This window comes from Aotus nancymaae, unplaced genomic scaffold (genome assembly GCF_030222135.1).
Source record: "Aotus nancymaae isolate 86718 unplaced genomic scaffold, 86718_ANA_hifiasm-v0.15.2.pri h1tg000041l, whole genome shotgun sequence".
NCBI classification, from domain to species: domain Eukaryota; kingdom Metazoa; phylum Chordata; class Mammalia; order Primates; family Aotidae; genus Aotus; species Aotus nancymaae.
The window spans coordinates 1,173,610-1,194,522 of record NW_026988455.1 but is presented as its reverse complement, the minus strand read 5'-3'; the positions used below and the strand labels follow the sequence as shown (position 1 = coordinate 1,194,522).

At 43.5% G+C, this 20,913-nt stretch overlaps 1 protein-coding gene across 11 annotated transcripts in view; it reads right to left on the bottom strand.

Moving 5' to 3' along the window:
• CGNL1 (cingulin like 1) overlaps nt 1-20,913 on the bottom strand; it is a 180,820-nt gene that overhangs the window by 86,468 nt on the left and 73,439 nt on the right. For all 11 annotated transcript variants that reach the window (XM_064361340.1, XM_064361332.1, XM_064361341.1 and 8 more), the window contains 4 exons: nt 14,173-14,274; nt 13,478-13,626; nt 11,962-12,097; nt 3,920-4,132 (listed from right to left, as the gene is read on the bottom strand). In XM_064361340.1, the coding sequence (XP_064217410.1) occupies nt 3,920-4,132; nt 11,962-12,097; nt 13,478-13,626; nt 14,173-14,274 (600 nt within the window). The remainder of the gene's footprint in view (nt 1-3,919; nt 4,133-11,961; nt 12,098-13,477; nt 13,627-14,172; nt 14,275-20,913) is intronic.

Below are 20,913 nucleotides of genomic sequence, written 5' to 3'. Positions count from 1 at the left end.
AGGCTGAGGCAGGAGAATTGCCTGAACCCAGGAGGTGGAGGTTGCAGTGAGCCGAGATCGCGCCATTGCACTCCAGCCTGGGTAACAAGAGCGAAACTCCGTCTCAAAAAAAAAAAAAAAAAAGTTTTTTTGGAAGGCCGAGGCAGATGGATCACCTGAGGTCTGGGGTTCGAGACCAGCCTGGCCAAAATGGCAAAACCCTGTCTCTACTAAAAATACAAAATGTAGTCAGGTGTGGTGGTACATGCCTGTATTCCCAGCTACTTGGGAGGCTGTGGCAGGAGAATCACCTGAACCCAGGAGGCGGAGGTTGCAGTGAGCTGACATCGCACCATTGCACTCCAGCCTGGACAACAGAGTGAGACTCCATCTCAGACAAAAAAAAAAAAAAAAAAGCCTTAGCCACAGTGGTGGGTGGGTGGTTCTCCCACTGGGGCAGGTAAAAACTAAATGTAAGGGCACATATTTAAGAAACATTATTTACCAGATTTAAAAATTATATTTAATTCACTCTCCTCCAAATAGTCAATAGAATAATCTTAAGATTCTATTCTATAATACCAACACACAAATAATATAACCCAAAATAGCATCCATCTAGTAAATTGACACATTTGTCCCCGATAAAATATGACTATTACATTTGTTCAACAGCCACCTTCAGAAGCAAAAACTAATATGGTTTAAAAAAAATAAAACACAATCAGGATTCTCTTTAAGAAACTGCAGGGAGGCCAGGTACAGTGGCTCACATCTGCAATCCCAGCACTTTGGGAGGCCAAGGTGGGCAGACCACTTGAGGCCAGGAGTTCAAGATCATCCTGGTCAACATGGCAAAACCCCATCTCTACAAAAAATACAAAAAAAATCAGGCAAGCATGGTGGCACATGCCTGTAATCCCAGCTACTTGGGAGGCTGAGACACTAGAATTGCTTGAACTGGGAGGCAGAAATTGCAGTGCGCAGAGATTGTGCCATTGTACTCCAACCAAGGTGACAGAGCAAGACTCAAAGAAAGAAATAAAGGGAGCAGGAGGGAGGGAGGGAGTAAGGAAGGAAGGAGGGAAGGAGAGAGAGAGAGGGAAAGAGAGGGAAAGGAAAGGAGAGAGGGAGAAAGAGAGAAGGGGAGGGAGGGAAGGGAGGGAGGGGGGAAGGAAGGGAGGGAGGGAGGTGAGGGAGGGAGGGAGGAAGGTGAGGGAGGGAGGGAGGGATTCAAAAGCAAGGCACAGAAATTCACAGAATAATAGCAGAGTTCCCTAAAAGACCTCCCACATCACCACTGGAAAAATGCAACAGGAGCTAAATGGCAGGAACTGAAAACCCAGTTAGAAAGGAAATTTGTCCTTAACTAACGTTCACCTGCCAGACACTGCACAGATGCGACTATGTGCCAGGCACTATGCTGAGTTCAAGGGGCTAAGGGCACAGGCTCCTCCTGACTTGCATATGGAGTGTAGTGGTCTATTATTTTATTTTATTTTTTTATAATTTGAAGATAGGCTTAAAAGTTGGGAGATCTCACAGAAACATCCAGATATCTGACCCCTCCAGCAAAGAACATGCCTTCCAGTCAGCTTGTCAAAGTCCCCACCATACCCTCCTATCAGCCCAATAACAAACTCAGAGCTTTACTTATCTATGCTCTCTGTCTGGCCCCAGAGGTCCTGGAGTTTGTCACTCCCTTTCCAGGAAAAAAAAAAGTCGGGGGGGGGTGGGCGGAGGGTGGGAACAAAACTGTCCCCTGTGCCTAAGAAGTCCAGAGTCTAATGGAGGAGGCAGACAGGATGAGAAATTACAACAGGGTAGGAACAAATGACAGTAGAAGAATGGCCAGTGTTCCACAGAAACCCTAAGGAAGGTGAAGGAAGGTGCAGCTAACTCCACCGAAGGGAGTACAGGTGTCTAGGGCATGCTCACAAAAGAGAGGACGTTCGGAGAAGGTCTTGCAGGAGGAGAAGAGGCTGGTCAGGTGGCAAAGTAGGAGCAAGTCACTCTACACGTATGAAGGGGTGAGACAGATGAAAGATGGGGAGTTTTCTGGAGATGGGTTAGGCAGAGAAGGGACTTCTATTGCCTACCAGGCTAACGATTTTCAGCTTCAGTCTGGGGCAATGGGGAGCCAAGCGAGTTACTTAAGCAGAGGCCAACATGATCAGCTTTGTTTTTTTAAGGAAAGATGCTGGCAGCAGCATAGAAAACAACCTGGAACAAAGAGCCCTTGCTGGCCCCCCGTCCAGTGGGTACTAAGCCGAACCCCTTTGGGTTAGCTTCCCAGTGCTCAGAAACTGTCCATTCTCTGCCAATGATACACATCTTGACTACCTCGCCTGTTCTGTTTTTAAAGACTGAAATGGGTCAATGTCGTTCTCTCTCTTGAACTGGCATAATGAAAAAACTATGAGTTAATTTATAATGCAGACATTTGAAAGGGCCAAAACACAGTAACGTCAGTCTCTACTGATGACCTCAGTTCCACACAACGAAGATACCCTTTCACCTGCCGTGTTTCCTTTCCTCACTTACATATCTCTGACAGTAGACAACCTGAAAGCTTCCAACCAAACAGCCCCACCCCATGTGAGGCACAAGTGTGACTTTCCTTATATTTAAATCACTACAAACTTATCCCCCAACACTATTCTCAACTACCTGTGAAGGAGCCACCCAGAATACACCACAGTAACTCAAACGTTCAGGCAAGATTTAAGGGTGATAAAGAAATGTGTCCAAAGGAGAATCATTTTACTCAGTAGCCTATTGGCATGGACCTGATGAAGCAATAGCACATAAAGATCGATCGCGAGAATACCAGGCTGTTGTACAGAAATGAAATGAGATGCATATAATAGACAGGTCCCCTCGAAGCAATACAAATTAAATCGGGTTTGCTTTTCTCCCGCAAATTCAGTCAAATCTTATAAAAAAAAAAAAAAGACTAAGATAGGGAAATCAACAAGAGGCTTTTAAAAACGGTCTCAAAGTTGTAATAACCCCAAACAGACTATTTCCCAGACTTTTTATTGTTGTAACAAACAAACCCATCTTTCACTTCTTGTCATTTGCAATTACCGTGCCATAATTGAAAATCAGTGAATCACCATAGGGCTTAGGGGAGAGAGAGGCTACTAGCTCTGAGCTGTCACTGTAATCATCACAGAATAAACAATATCAAGAGTGCTTTCTTCATCATTTTCAACCTATATATTGCAGAGTCTCTAAAATGTTATATACTCTGTAATTCCCCTCTTTCCCTAAAGATGGCATGACATTTTAAACCATTTACCCCTTCAAAATACTCTTTTTCTCTTCTTCAACAGCCAATATGACGTCCGCCTTCAAAGACTTCAGCATAATTTTGAATCTATTTGTAGGAGCCAAGAATTCAATTAAGAGAAAAACTATCTTGAAAGGGTTTAGGCAATTCAGCCAATTAAATTGCTTGTAACTGTGCTGAGGAAAGAACCTGAATTGTCTAACAAAAGGCTACACAAAATCAAAAGGAACAGACTAGGGTGGGGGTGAAGGACTCCAGGAATCTGGGTCCCGTCTGCACTTCTGCCCATTAACACGGTCGCACAATGCCTCCGGCCTCTGACGGTTAGGAACGCCTGGGAGAGTGCAGCCCTCCACCCTGCAACCGGCTGCAGAACCTCAAAGTGTTCATCTTCGGCCTCTTCATCTTCCCTCCTGCAATAGGATTTAACCAATGTCCCTAGCAACGTTTCAGTTTATAGACTTTAAAAGGTCACCATCAGGACCTCTGCACTTATTCTTCGTTAGTAAGCTCTGTGTCCATGAACTGATGAACTAAGATTCACTCTCTAATTAAAAGGAAGGAAGGGGATTTGCATTGGTGTGGGAGAGAGGGTCTTACCCTTCCCTCTGTTCCCAAGCCAGATTCTCCTGCCCCATCCCTCACCTTGGTGGCCTCTTCCACACTCTCCCTCAGGGCCTGCAGCTCAGCATCGTACTGCTCCTTCAGCTTGTCCATCTCCTGATCGTGGCTGGAAACCTCTTCTTTCAGGGCTCCCTTCAGGGCAGTGAGTTCACGCTCTCGCTTTCTCAAGAGGTCTTCTTGCTCCTCCCTGGCAATCAGCAGATCTTGAAGATCCTGTTTTGCCTGTAAGAGCTCCTAAAGAGAGGAAACACAAAGGGAGGAGGTGACGATGAAACATCTTGTTGAGAGGCCCTGCATCTCCCCTCTAGTTCTGTCCCCAGATGCATGGCCCTCTCACCTGGCCTTGCCACTCTCTCCTTCCTCATCCCACACCCGTTTAGACCATTTCCTCCTCTCCCCCTGCACTTCTCAGAGGCCATCATTCCCTCGGATTCCTCCATCTTTGCTTCTTGGAGATTTGATTGAATTTGAGGGAGAAAGCGGAAACCAATGTAAATTTCACTGCTTTGGGGAACACATGTATTTTCCATCTGTTTCACTTCTGCGTGGTGATCTGTTGCCCTTGCTCTTGCCCTGTGTGTGCTGTTGCTTCACAGGGAACAGGCCAACTTGCGTACCTTGCTTCGTACCCCCGGGACCCTGAGTGTGCTCAATCCTTCATCCACATTCCTCATACTCAGGACGACTTTGCCTGTTCTTCTATCTCATTTGCCCATCTGAGCAGAGCACACTAATCACATTTTCCCCTTCTTAACTGCCAGGGTTTCATGAGGAAGGTCACAAAGCTGGGGCAACAGGCTCCACTACAAATCAATTACCTGAGCCCAGCGTGTCCTGCCAAAGGCTCGGCGTTCCTTTTCCTCCAGCATCTTTGTCCCAGACCTTCTCAGTTTTCCAGCTCAGGGCTCGCCCTCATCCACATCTTTACTCCTCCCTCAGCCAGAGAGACGTGAGCACCTTTGCTCCCTCTCTACCTCAAGCTCTCTCTGCGCTCCTGGCCTTCTTCCTTCCAGGGTCCCTCCACAGAAAACGTGCTGCCCCTGCCAACCTGCTCCCAGTCACTCCATCAGATATTGGCATCGTTTATCTCTGTGTCCCCACCCAAATCTCATCTTAAATTATAATACCCATAATCCCCACAGGTCGAGGGAGGGACCCAGTAGAAGACGATTGGATGATTGGATCATGGGGTCAGTTTTCCCCGTGCTGTTCTTGTGATAATGAGTTCTCATGAGATATGATGGTTTTATAAGGAGCTTTTCCTCCTTCGCTCACTCTCTCTCCTGCCACCATGTGAAGAAGGTGCCTGCTTCCTCTTCTACCATGATTCTAAGTTTCCTGAGGCCTCCCAGCCATGTGGAACTGTGAGTCAATAAAACCTCCTTTGTTGACAAATTCCCCAGTCTCAAGTAGTTATCTTTATAGCAGTGTGAGAACAGATTAATACGGTTGTCTTTTCTTTCTGCCATTTTGTTCCTATCTATATGGCTACCTGCTAAACTTCATCACCAAAATGTTTGAAAGCATAATTTCTGTTCACTGCCTCTACTTCACGACTGCCCATTCACTCCCTAATCTCTTGCTATCTGGTTTTTGTCCCTACTCTACCAAGACAGTCCCTTCCGAGGTCATCATGACATTTTCACATCTGATGGCCTTGCCCCGTCCTCGGTTTTCTTTACGCCTCTTTCATACCCCCTTCCTGTCTCTGCAAGATGCCCTTCCTCCTTGTAATGCCGAGATAACACAGACGCCTGTTTTCCTCCCTCAGACCGCTTCTTCTGTGATAATATTTTCTGGCTTTTCTCTCCCTCTTCCCAAAAATCTATGATGATCTCCAAGAATGCAACTTTGCATTCTTTATTCTCTTTTAGCAAGCTCATCTATTGTTTTTTCAACTATGAATTCTATGTAAATGACTCCTAAGCCTTTACCTCTCACCCTTCTCTGAGTTCAAACCTGCAGTAACACATCCAAAACCCAGCTGGTTGCACCCATCTGGATGTCCTGCGGCACCTGAGATTCAGTAGGATTACAGCATCTAGAGGATTCATCAAGCTCCTTCCTTCCCTCTGTTTGTTCACGGCTCTTATGAACAGCACCACCGGCCCCCTCAAGCTCAGAAACTTGGCAGCAACTTTGACTTTTCTCTCGTCCTGGTCTCTCACAACCCAAAAGTTAGTTCTGCAACATCTTTGATGCTTTCGGTCACCTCCCTAGGTAAAGCCCTCCTCAACTCCTGTGCAGGTGGTTTACAATAGCCACTCAGCTGCTCCCCGCATCCAGGCTCCCACCTGCAGCCTCCATGGCAATCCATGCAGCATCTTCTGCCTGGAGTGCCCTTCTATCTTCTGAGGCCTTCCTCTCCCTGCCTTTCAGAAAATCTTTGAAGACCCAGATAAAATATGACCTCCTCCAAGAAGTCTTCCTCGAATATCTCTCTTGAATACTCATCTCACTTTAGCTGTTCTTCTCCAGTACTTAATACTTTTTACTTTATATTCTATATATTTTAATCATTTTTCTAATCTCTCCCATTTGACTCCCAGACTATCCTTCTTGAAAGATACAGATCTGATTTATTATATTTTTAATGCATAGATTAGTAATGTTGGGGACAATTATCTGTTCAAATATAAATAAACAAGTGCAGTACAGCAGGTGTCTGGAGATGTCAGAATTCTAAACTAGTCAGTTATTTCACTTGTGGTTTCTGCATAAGAACATGACCTGTTCTCTTGGAGCCCCAGGAGAATCAGAAGCATGGCTGCCACCTGGAGACCCAAGGCTTCAGAGATGATAAGCTACTTTCCATCAGGAAGTGTGTCCCTGATGAGGGAAGAAAATATTTTATTGATTTAAGTACAACTGACAACAAGATCTCTTTCTTTTTCTCTAGGACATGCACCTCCATTGAACCAATGGAACCGCTACAATCCCAGGGTAGGGCAGCATTGCATAGACTAAGATTTTGCCCATCAAGAATCTAACCAGTAGGCATTGCCAAGCTCAGATGAAATGTCAACAGACCCATGCAGGTAAAAAGGCCAGCTCCGGCTCTTTCAAAGCACCAAACGCAGAGCTCTTATGAAAATATAACCCCTCCTGATACTTATCAAAGAGGATGCCCTTTTGCAGCTGCCCACCCCTTCTTAGGAAAGATCAGAGTCCCTCCTGAATTCCTGTTGCTTCTGGCGACCCCCCAGGGCTTCCTGAACCTCCTGCCAGCATCTTCAGCACAGGCCCCGTGATTCTGATCCCTGTTTCCTGCTTTTTCTCTCACACGTTTCTCAATTGTTTGGAGATAAGACAGTTCCTCTTCCCACACTTATCTTTTCCCGCGTATCTCTGTGTTTCGTGTTGCCTTTTGTGTGCTGCCGCCAATGTGTGTCAAGACTGAGGTTTTTATGGTTCATTCTGCACTGACATGCTGTTATCTGTGGCTGGGGCTGTTGCTTAGGTGGACTGTGCAGCACAAATCCAATCAGATTACACCTCACGCTTTCACTGAGTAGTAGCACTTGAGGTTTTCCAGAGTAGAGACCAAAAGTTTTCAAAAACTTCACTCCATCACCTCGAGCTTTAATTATATCAAGTCAAAGAAGGGAGAGAAAAATACAAACACTTCAAAATGTAAGTATACATCCATAAGAGGTCAACTTGCCTCTCCGTGGACTCCAATTAAAAAAAACAAGAGAAACCATCTGGGAGTGGTGAGAGCTAGAAAAGTTGACTGTGTTTGGTCCTTATGTGTCGTAAGAACTGTGCTGAGCATTTCTAACGATCCAGAGAGACGGATATTCAAGGAGATGAAGATTACTGTTCTTCATAAACAAAAGAAGCTCTGAGATGCTAACATGCCTAAGATCACACAGCCTTAAAAGCAGCAGAGTCAAGACTGGGAACCCAGATGGGTCCTAATGCCCCTTCTCTTCACTATGGTCACTACAGACCTGATCAGAAAACCACACACTCGGGAAGGCTGAGAAGCAAACAGTCACCCTGGGGGTTGTCCATTAGATGCTGTTATGGTCTGGCTGTGTTCCCAGCCAAATCTCACCTTGAATTGTAGCTCCCATAATTCCCTCGTGTTGAGGGAGGGACCCAGTGGGAGATGACTGAATGATGGGGGTGCTTCCCCCCATACTGTTCTTCTTGTAGTAAATCTTAAGACATCTGATGGTTTTATAAGGGGAAACCCCTCTTGCCTGGCTGTCACTCTTCTCGTTTGCCATCATGTGAGATGTGCCTTTCACCTTCCACCATGATTGTGAGGCCTCCCCGGCCACGTGGAACTGTGAGTCCATCAAATCTCTTTCTTTTCTAAGTTGCCCAGTCTCAGGTATGTCTTTATCAGCAGTGTGAAAACAGCCTAATACAGATGCCAACAAAACAGAGCACTGTGCTTGGCTGGAAGGCCCTTTAAGGAAGTCCACCTTCTTAAACTAAAGAAATACACCGGAGCCTGAAGAGACAGGCAGAAGGAGATCTGGGAGACAAGGGGACACGCCACGGGACCAGCTGCTCAGCACTAGCAACAGCGGCCCGGGGCCACCCTGAGACCATGCGCACTGACAAACAGGCACCGGGATGTCCAGAGTGGCCATGTATTTGCTCACAAAAAGCTTTACTTCACACACCACTTATGCACGAGCGGGCCACATCAAAATGAGGAAGACACAAGTCTAGGCCCCCTTTGCATAAGTGCTTTCCGGAAGCTCCCCAGGGTCCCTATGTCTGGCCCATGCTCACTGAAAGGCAAAATGAAAGGTTTCACAGCCACGGTAACTGACAGAGAATTCCGTCATTTTTTTGTTTCAGAAGGATGGTCTAGGAAACATCACACGGCTGGTGAGAATCATGACATTTTTGGTTGCCTTTTTTATTAAAATGTGTAGAATGTTCAATAATATCATTACAAAAGAAGTTTTAGAGGACTAATTTCTGAGCACAATCTCTCCTCAAACCAATACAATTTTATAACCAGACTATTTTAATGAGACTGAACTACCTGCATCTTGGCAAATGCCAGGAATAAAACACGACAAGATTCTGTTGGAGTGAGGCCCATCTCTCAGCACTGCAGGCTCCCAATAAAGACATTCGATAATGAGAAAACCCCACCATCCTGGCACTTAGCAAACTGCCTCATGTTGACCTGCTGCCCTCAGAATGGAAGGTAATGCATTCATGACAAACAAGACGGGGAAGCCCGTTCTACAACCATTTTTGTAACGTGAGCTGAAAAAACAATTTTCAGAATCATGTATTTAAGAATAAGAAAGTCAACCTATTGTTGGTCAATTTTATGTTTCATGCTAAGAAAACAAAGTATTTTCTACTATTTCTCCCTTCCTTCCTTTTTTAGAAAAACTGCTTTATTCTTTTTTTTTAAGTGAACACCAGTATATTAGAGAAGCAAAGAAACAAAAGAATGGCTGCTCCATAGACAGAGCAGCCTATTCTTTCTCAATGTTACTTTACTGATTGCATACAGGGGCCCAATGTTATTTAACAAAATGTGACATATTAAAAGAAATTTCATGCAAAATCTGGTCCATTATGCAAGACTTGCAAAACTTGGGCCTTCGATCTTTTTCAAACATTCAAAAGCATAAGTGTTAACTGCTCGTTGTGTTAAGAGTCTGCCTGTTCCAAGCGAAATGCCATGGGAAACTTGGCCACAACTATAGTCGGTTATCAAATTCCCCTGGGCCACTTTTTATTAAGATATGAAGAATAAATTGAAAGTGAAAAGGAGACGGGGTCTATTTTACTAGTGATGTAAAAACCATAGATCCGAGTTTCAGTGTTGCTGACAAGTCAGAGGAAACTGATAAAAACAGAGGGTGACTTTCTGGAGTGAAAGAAACCCACTTTGGCACAGGGAAGCTAATTGCACCCTAACTCATCTTGCAGAAAGGCAGCAGCAAATGATACAGTTCCTGGTATGGGGAAGAGACAAACAACCTGAAAGCCAGCAACATCAGGCTACAGCTACTCCAGGTTTAAGTAAATACGTGCTATTGCCCACTCCTGTATCTCCCCTGTACCCTGAACACATCACCAAAACAGTCTCATATCGTTATCCTATTATCAATATAAAGAAATCAATAAACTAATTATGTTCAATTAACAGCTATGTAGTATCGAGTGTTTAAAGAGAAGTAAGCAGTTCATTTCAGAATTATTCCTTTTTTTAAAAAATAGTGACATTTTAAAAGTAATTTAAATACAAAAAAATTATTTATTCATTTGCTCTGTTGCTTGTCACTGTGCTAGACATGAAATGGGAAAAGAAGCAAAGATGATTGCTCTGGAATTAGCTGGCTAGTAGAAGAAAGATACAAAAAAATGTCCAAGGCAAGTGAGCTAAACAGAGTCTAAAAGGACAGGGGATATCAGGGGGCAACTCGCAGTGACAGGTGTCAGTTATTGGAGAAAAGCAGCAACTTCTGAGACTTCCCAAGAGCTAAGATAACATCTTTCCCTTTTGCAACCAATAAAATGTCCACCCAAGGAATCACAGAACATGACAGTGTTTTATCTGCTATTTAAATCTGTTCATGAAGCTGCACTTTTACTGAAAGCCCTAAATTCTTCAGTGACATCATTTCTGGGAACGTATCCTTAGAAAAATTTTTTAAAGTCATAAAAGGATAAATGTAAAAAATGTTCCCCACAGCCTTTGTTCATAATTGCAAAAAAGGGAACACAAATGTAGGAGAATGGTTACATATATTGTGGTTTATCTTCTTAAAAATGAAATACAAAGCGTATAAAGTATAAGAAAGAACGTTTTCCACATCTTAACTTTTCAAAGCAGGTATCAAAACTGTGGGGCCATTATGATTTTCCCTATATTATATAGAGATGGGTACATGAAACCTATCAACAGATAGGGAGGCAAACAGAAAATATAGAAATAAAAATCACTGTTTAGGTATTAGGAAAACATGTGTACATCCCCCCCATTTTTAAATTTTCATTTTACATTGTTTTAATGTTATTTCAGTGATAAATACACATATTTTCTCATCTTTGTAATTCTGAGCCCTGAGAGAAAACACTGCATGAAAAGCAGTATAATACTAAGAATGTGGTGGTTTTTAAGGAAACATTTGATAAAAAGAGAAATACCAGTTGGTAAAGAACAAGGCTGAGGGCTTCTCAGGAGAAAAGGTCTGAAAGGTGCAGAGAGATGGTCATGTGCAGAAAAGAGACAATTCCCCTCCTCTGCCCACGTGAAAAATGGATTCGTAAGAACTCCTGGGCTCAGTGGCCACAGTTGCTCCTCTCTGAGCTCCTGCCAAGTCATCGGGAAGAGAAAGTGTAAGTCCTAAAAGCAGGACCTAAAATCTGTCCTGGGAAATTATTTCAAAACTGGAGGAGGGAAGGAGTGAGAAAACAGTGGACAACCGAGATTTAAAGAGTGTTCCAGGGGCTTCAGAGCCAGAAACTTCTGGTCCCAAGGAAGGGACAGAGAAAACACCTCAGCCCAAAGACGGAGGCAGCAGAAAATGAAATATTCACAAAGTACCTTCATGTTGTGACTGTTTTTGTGTGTGGCTTTGTTCTAAATGGTGTATCATCTCTTTGTTGGGCTATTCCTACAAACCACGCTGACAAAGAAGTAACTTCCAAAACTATGCTAGAATATAGGTGATGATAATGTTATAGCAAATATCAAAGACCTAAATGGGTACAGAGATAAAAGCCCTGTCTTTTTCTGACCCTCAATTATACTTATTCCCTCCACCAAAAATGCAGATATTCAAAACCAGTATTTTTGCTTTCTAATAATTTCATATATGTGTATCTAATACAACAAGATAATAATTGAATTCAGAAAAGAGAGAATACATAATAAAACCCCATAGTGATTAGCAAACACTAACCGGAGGGAGTTAAGCGCATCCACTGACTCACAGATCAGATCATCAAAGCACAGGTGGAGCAGGTGTGCACATCAGAAAGTGGCTCACAGTGCACAAACCCTGGCAACCCCATCGTTCCAGGCAGGTGGGGCTTGTCTTATCACCTGACCCCACAGCCCCGCTTACCTCAATCAGAGCCCCCTTCTCCCTGTCCTCCGATCGCTTTGCGCTGTCCAGTTCATCATGCATTTCTGAGAGCTGGTCTTGGAGATCCCTGATCTCGGTCTGATGCTGCTCCCGTTCCATCTTCACCTGGAACAGCCTGACAGGGAAAGAAGCCTATTAGAGAGGCTCTCCTGGGCTCTGCTTACTTCCATCCAGTCTGACTTCTGACCTTCAGAGGGCTACACAAGCCCCAAGGAGCCTCCCCATTCTCTATTCTGCACTGAGCAAGGATCACCAACCTGAAAAGGTGCCTGAGAAGAACTCACACTATGATCTAATTGCCCAACAAGAGGATAAATCAAACTCAAATGAAGTGGGTATGGTTATACAAAGATATTTTCTTCCCAAAAGGAGATGGTAGGTACTAGAATTTGGATGTAGAAGAGAAAGAAATGAAAAAAAAAACAACTTTTTTCCCCCACAAAAGCCACCTCTTCTTCCACTGTCCACCATCCCAGTGTTCTAGACCAGGAGAGTCAGCAAATTATGATCTGCGGGCCAGTTCAGCCCACTGCCTGTTATTGGAAAGTTTTACTGGAACATGGTCATGCTCATTCATTTATGAGTGGCCATTTCATTTCACGATACAATGGCAGAGCTGAGTGCTTGCAACAGACTATATGACCTGCAAACCCTAAAATAACCACCACCTGATGAAAAAAAATGTCCAATACTGCTCTGAACCAAACTCACCAACTACTATACCTTTTTATTTTGTAAAGCTTTTACTATACCCTATATTTTCTGATTTTTTTCTTACTAAATTCTTTTCTGCAAATGGCCTCTATGATTGTTTTAAAAGCAAAACGCCACCATCGAAATTGTAAGGACAATCAAATGCTTTTATTATGTAATGTACTCTTTTTCTTGCATTCCCCCTAGATTTCATTCCCACTTAACTTTCCACCGAAGGCTTCTGTCATGCCCACGGGACATCATAGCACTGTGTATTCTCAAACCTTGGTTCTAGATCCCTTTGTCACAGATTTTAATACAGCACAATGGCAGCGGCATCTTGGACCTGACTTTCCTTCTCTGTAGACTCAGAGTAGGTATAAGCACCCATCACAAACACCAGCACCATCCAGGATGAAACGCACAGGCTGAGAGCTCATGGAGACCGTGTGATGTGTGCTTTTTAGAAGCTGGGCCCAGGCTCCTTTAAATCTGTCTTTCAATATCACCACTCAGCGTTCCCTGCTTCCCACTTACCTGCTAGGAGGTCCACTTTAAGGGCTGAAATTTTGTAAGGCATACTTCAAGGTGCACAAAGAATGTTAAGAATTACTAACCTTTCTGTTTGTCAGTCTACATGTGTCGCCAGCTTCACAATTTCACAAGAATAAGAGGAAGAAAAGGAAGAGTCAGCTGCCTTTATAAATATTGGGAAGGCTGGGTAGTATTAAAAGGACAGGAAGGTTCTGGCCGCATGTTCTAGAGACCCTGGGAAGGGCAGCAGCTCTCAGGCTACACTCACTCCTCCAGGTTCTTCCGGAGCTCCCCTTCGCTTGCTTCCAGTCGTTGCTGCAACGTGGAGTTCTCCTCCACCTTTCTGTTGTGTTGGCTTCGGAGCTCTTCCAGGTTTGCTCTCACCCTGTCTCTCTCTTCTTTGATGTTCTGTTGATTCTAACGGGAATCAGTGTGATTGTAAAGTACCTCCACTGGACATTAACGTAACCCCACAGAAGCCCACTTCTCAAGTGGCAGACTCCGTATCTTCACACTTACATCATTAAACCACTTAATCAAACCACATAATTAAGGCATGGGAGTTCTTAACTAGAAAGAACATCAAATATTTACATTTAATGAACTGTAATACTTGTAAAAGAGAACACAAACACAGCTAAACCTCACTGCTGTTTCTATGACTGAGTTCAGGTGTTTTATATACACTGAGTTTCCTATTGGCCTGCCTAAGTACAACAGCGTTTCTTTTACTCTGTCTATGCAAACAGTCTCCATACGCTTTGGTTACATTTTTTAAAAAAAAAAGATTCTTTGGAAAACAGCAGCCAAATACAGAGGAATTTACTCAGTGATTAGAGGAATGTTTCTTTTGGGGGGAAAAAAACTGGCTTTCACTTCACCTGGGCATCCCAATGCAAGTAAAATACTCTTTATCAACCAAGACAGAAACGGAAAAAATAACACAAAGGGAAAACCAGATACCTTAACCTCCAGGTGAAGCTGTCTCTGAAGTTCAGCCACTTCCTTGGTCAGCTTGTTTTTCTGTTCCAGTAGATCTTTGACTTCAGATGTGGAACTCGAAGTCTATAATTAATTGCAAAGATGTACTAAATGTTCAGGGTGCTTTATTTTAATTATCTTCCCCCTCCAAATATAATCAGTGCAGTAACAGATGAGGCACAACACTAAACATTTTAAGACCCAATTCCCACATCAACCCCTACAGGGAACCTGCTCTGACTTGGCGGGCAGAGTTCATGTGGCTGGCCCCCTTGGAACTCCAGCGAACTTTATTCTACAGCATTTGCCAATCACAGGAATGATTCCATCAGACGCCTCAACACCAGTCCAATACGGCTAACACTTGCAGAGGCGGCATATTTGTTAGGAGTCTGTAATGCATTCTGTAGAATATTATAAAGTAGTAATGCATTAAATTTAGGATACTAAAACTTAAAAAAACTTCTCCATAATAAATTCTGTGTTCAAGAAATCAACGGTTAGCAAAAAATCAGCAACAAAATCTTTTGGAAGTAAACTGGGGAAAGATACTCATTTTTTTTCTAGTTTAATGGCAGAACACAGTTTAGCTTTAGTGTTTCTTAAAAGTGGTTTGAGAATTACATGAGGAGATTATAAACTGTGGGGGATCAGGGACCAGGTTTTATGCATCTCTGTATCTAAAGAACCCAATAAGTCTCATGTATTTAATCATATCTCAATAAATGATTGTTAGAATTCTGGTTTTGCCGTGATAGAGTATCTAATATCAGATTTACCCTACAGCAAGAACTATGGAAGCTAGATAAAAGTATACAGAACAACTGTTTGCAGGCACTGAAAAGCAAGCAACACGGAGTTATGATCCCCACAAAGGAAAAGACAGAAGGTAGCCCCACATTCACCCTGGACTCTCCATGACTGCATTTCTAAACCACAGAACAGTAAAATTTTAAAAGCACAGACAATGTCATCAGGGAATAGCAAACTAAAACAACGAGGCCAGGTGTGGAGGCTCACGCAGTAATCCCAGCACTTGGGAGGCCGAGGCAGGCGGATCACCTGAGGTCAGAGTTTGAAACCAGCCTGGCCAATATGGTGAAACCATTTTTCTACTAAAAATACAAAAATTAGTCAGGCACGGTGGCACAAGCCTGTAGTCCCAACTACTCAGGAGGCTGAGCCAAAAGAATCGCTTGAACCCGGGAGGTGGAGGGTGCAGTCAGCCGAGATTACGCCACTGCACTCCAGTCTGGGCGGCAGGGCGAGACTCTGTCTCAAAACAAACAAAAAAAATGAGATACCACTATATATGAATTAGAATAGCCAAAATTTGAAACACTGGCGACACCAAATGCTGGCAAGGATACAGAATAATGGAAACTTTTATTCTTGGTTGGTGGGAATGCAACATGATACAGATAATTTAGAAAACATTTTGGTTGTTTCTTACAAAACAAAACATGCTCTTACCATACAACCAAGCAGTTGCCCTCTGGGTGTTTAACCAAATTAGTTGAAATCTCACGTTACACAAAAACCTGTACATGGATATTTATAGCAGCTTTATTCAAAAGTGACAAAGCTTGGAAGCAATCAAGATGTCCTTAAAAGGTGAACGGATAAACTGTGGTATATCAGACAATGGAATATTAATACTCAATCCTAAAATGAAATGAGCTATCAATTCATCAAAAGGCAAGGGAAGGCCAGGCACGGTGGCTCACGCCTGTAATCCCAGCACTTTGGGAGGCCGAGGCAGGCAGATCACCTGAGGTCAGGAGTTCGAGGCCAGCCTGGGCAACACGGTGAAACCCCATCCCTACTGAAAATACAAAAACTAGCCAGGTGTGGTGGTGGACGCCTGTAATCCCAGCTACTTGGGAGGCTGAGGCAGGAGAATCACTTTTGCCTGGGAGGTAGAGGTTGCAGTGAGCTGTGATGATGCCACTGCACTCCGGCCTGGAAGACAGAGCGAGACTTCCTTTCAGAAAAAAAAAGACATGGGAAACATGCACGTTACTAAGGGAAATGAGCCAAACTGAAAAAGCGATATACTGTGTGATTACAACTACAGAACACTCCAGAAAAAATAAAACCATGGAAACAGTAAAAAGACTATGGGTTGTCAGAGGTTAGGGGAGAGAAAGGAACAAACAGGCAGAACAGAGGATGTTCAGGGCAGTGAAACTACTCTGTGTGATACTGCAGTGATAGATACACGACATCGTTCCTTTGTCAGAAGCCTGTAGAATGTGCAACACCAAGAGCGAACACTAACGTCAACTACAGACAGCTTTGGGTGATAATGATGTGCCATCACAGGTCCCCCGACTGTGAGAGGTTCACCCTGCTGCGTGATGCTAACAGTGGCGGAGGGCACGTGAGGGGACGGGACAGTAAATGGGACGTGATGCTAACAGTGGCGGAGGGCACCTGAGGGGACGGGACAGTAAATGGGACGTGATGCTAACAGTGGCGGAGGGCACGTGAGGGGACGGGACAGTAAATGGGACGTGATGCTAACAGTGGCGGAGGGCACGTGAGGGGACGGGACAGTAAATGGGACGTGATGCTAACAGTGGCGGAGGGCACGTGAGGGGACGGGACAGTAAATGGGACGTGATGCTAACAGTGGCGGAGGGCACGTGAGGGGACGGGACAGTAAATGGGACGTGATGCTAACAGTGGCGGAGGGCACGTGAGGGGACGGGACAGTAAATGGGACGTGATGCTAACAGTGGCGGAGGGCACCTGAGGGGACGGGACAGTAAATGGGACGTGATGCTAACAGTGGCGGAGGGCACGTGAGGGGACGGGACAGTAAATGGGACGTGATGCTAACAGTGGCGGAGGGCACCTGAGGGGACGGGACAGTAAATGGGACGTGATGCTAACAGTGGCGGAGGGCACCTGAGGGGACGGGACAGTAAATGGGACGTGATGCTAACAGTGGCGGAGGGCACGTGAGGGGACGGGACAGTAAATGGGACGTGATGCTAACAGTGGCGGAGGGCACGTGAGGGGACGGGACAGTAAATGGGACGTGATGCTAACAGTGGCGGAGGGCACCTGAGGGGACGGGACAGTAAATGGGACGTGATGCTAACAGTGGCGGAGGGCACCTGAGGGGACGGGACAGTAAATGGGACGTGATGCTAACAGTGGCGGAGGGCACCTGAGGGGACAGGACAGTAAATGGGACGTGATGCTAACAGTGGCGGAGGGCACGTGAGGGGACGGGACAGTAAATGGGACGTGATGCTAACAGTGGCGGAGGGCACGTGAGGGGACGGGACAGTAAATGGGACGTGATGCTAACAGTGGCGGAGGGCACCTGAGGGGACAGGACAGTAAATGGGAACTGACTGTACTTTCCACTCAATTTTGCTGTGAACCTAAAACTATTCTGAAAAATAAAGTTTGATAATTTAAGGGAGAACAATGTCCAGAGAGTGGCAACTCACTAATGAAGGAAACAGAGATTAGAGGTTAGAGATGGTAAGCGACAGGGATTTCAAGGTCAGGGTATGAAAGAGGAGATAGCTCCATAGTAGAAATTCCAACAACCTGCAATAAATACTCCCTGGATTCTTGGATGATTCCTAAGCTGTATATGAGCAAAGCAAGAGTTCAACAGGACTGCAGAGAAGAGCTTTTAGGAGGCAAAGAACCCAACAGAAACTTCACAGGCTGCCCAATGCTAGGGATACACTACGGTTTCAATTCAATCAAAATACAGAAAACTTGGTGAACGTTCCGGCATTCCTTTGAAATCGAAGAAAGGAACATGGGTCACATCTTAGGAGTAAGGGCAAAAACTTAAATAGACACCCCCTATAATCCCTAGAAGAACGAACCATAAAGAATCAGGATAATCTGCAAGTAATTTAACCGTCAAAACAAAACTTAACATTCTTCAGGGAGAGATAACACATTCCAGAACCTCTATAACTCGTCACTCATGCAGTCTACCATGCAATTAAAAAAATCCCTGGACATGCAAAGAAGAGGAAAAACCGACCAATAACAAATAAAGTCGACAACAGATGCAGAGATAGCCCAGATACTGAAGTTGGCAGACAAGGACTTCAAATTAACTGAAACTAGTATTAAAAAAATAGAAACAATTATGGACAAAGGGTTTTTTGGGGTTTTGTTTGTTTTGTTTTGTTTTGAGATAGAGTCTTGCTCTGTCACTCAGGCTGCAAAGCAATAGTGCAATTTTGCCTCACTGCAACCTCCACCTCCCAGGTTCAAGCAATTCTCCTGCCTCAGCCTCCCAAGTAGCTGGGATTACAAACACACACCACCACGCTAGGCTAATTTTGTATTTTTAGTAGAGATGGGGTCACCATGTTGGCCAGGCTGGTCTTGAACTCCTGACCTCAGGTGATCGACCCGCCTCAGCCTCCCAAAGTGCTGGAATTACAGGTGTGAGCCACCACCTCAGACCAACAAAGGGATTGTTAAAATGAAGTTCCAGAGATAGTTAGATTCTGTAAAAATATAACCAAGTAGACATTGTAAAACAGCAACACACGATATTTGAAATTTAAGAACACACTAGATCACAGCTCACTGTATCCTCAAACTTCTAGGCTCAAATGATCCTCCTACTTCAGCCTCCTGAGCAGCTATGATTACAGGCATGAGCCACCATGCCTGGCAATTTTTAAATATAGTTTTTGTAGACATGGGATCTCACTATGTTGCCCAGGCTGGTCTCAAACTCCTGGCCTCAAACAATCCTCCCACCTCGGCTTCCCAAAGTGCTGAGATTACAAGCGTGAACCACTACACCTGGCCAAAGAAAAGTTCTTAAAAGTACCATCCTTTAAAAGAAGGATGAGAAAAAAAAAAAAACCCACATTCTCTTAAAGACATTTAAAAGAATACGTCTTAAAGTAAGACTGACAGCCAAAAAACAAAACAAGACTAACGAATTTGAAAGGACAATAGAAAATATCTGGAATATCTGACGCACCAAACACACACACACACACACAAACACACACACACACAAAAAGAGAGAGAGAGAACAAAGCACAAGAGCTAGGAGGAGCACCATCAAAATTTCTAACATACAGGTAATTGGAATCTGAGAAGAGCTGGGAGAGACAGCTCTTCTGTTATTCAGAAGAATGTGAAAGAAACAATATTCAAATAAAGAATAGCCAAGAATTTTTCAAATCTGATGAACCTATCAATAGCTCAGTGAATCCCAAGGGAAAAAAAATGAAAAACCACACTTCTTACACACATCATAGTCAAAATCTAAAAACTGGCAATAAAGGTAAAATATTAAAAGCACTGACAGAGAAAAAGACACATCACTTTCAAGAGAATAACACTAAGAATGATGGTTGGCTTTCCAATGGAGTCAACTGGGGTCAAAAGACAATGTCTTCAAATTTATGCAACAATAATTGTCGCACTAGAGTTCCTCAACACTGAGAGTGAATGACAGATATTCTCAAACAATGTCCCCGAAAAGTACTACAGGATATTTTTAAAAAATAGTTTTCCAGCCTGGAGGAAACCAGTCCGAGATGGAAACACAGACGTACAGAAAGGAATGAACAGTAGTGGAAAGGGACGACATCTAAATGAAAAAAAGACCTCTCCAACAAAAAGGACGGAACAGTGCTGGGAGATGCTGGAGACATAAATAAGTGGGGAGAAAGTTCATGTTCACGAATAAGAATACCAGTAACATGAAGACAACAGTTCCACCAGATTTATCTACTCATTCAGTATAATCCCAATCAAAATTCCTATAGGCTTTTTTTAGTGGAAATTAACAAGCTGATAAAAGTTCAAACAGAAAGACAAAAAACCTAGAAGAGCTAAGACAATCTCGAAGAAGAATAAAGCTCCCAGGTTTCCAGGCTTACTGAAGTTACAGTCATTAAACTGTACGGTAGTGCGAGGAGAGCAATAAAAGAGAGTCTACGTGTTACAGAGGATGCAACCACTGGAACTGGCATGCATTGCTGCCAGGACTGTAAATTGTTTCAATCACTCTGTAAAACCATTTGGCAACATTTAAGAGTTAAACCTATGCCTAATTTACAACCCAGAAGTTATACTCTCAGATGTATTCTCAAGAGAAATGAGTGAATGTGTTTACAAAAAAAAGAGACAATAATGTTCAATATGGCATTATACCTAACAACCAAATACCAGAAATGACCACTAAGAGTATACATGATGTTGACTGATAACAACAGAAAACTACATTTCAACACAAAATAGCTACCAGCACATGCAACATTAATGAATCTTGCTGATATTATGTTGAGGAAATGAAGGTGGACACACAAGAATACACACTATGATACATATTGTAAAATTGTATTTATGTAAAACTCAAGACAGGCAAAACTACTCTAGGTAATAGAAATCAGGATATGATTTCCTCCAGAAGGAGAGGGTACAATTTATGGAGAAGGAACACAGGAAACCCAGGAAGCCTGCATGATGGGAGTATTCTATATCTCCATCTAGATGGTATTTGCATGGATGCAAACCTATGTTAAAAATTCGATGAACTCTATAGATAGAATTTGTGTAATTTACTTTATATAAACTATACCCCAATAAAATATAAAAATAGATATTTTTTGAAGACTCGTCTGTTTGCTACGTTACACCCAAAGCCTCTGCCTGTGTTCCCAAGACTTTTTATACATATATTTGTTACAAAAATGTGCATTACAC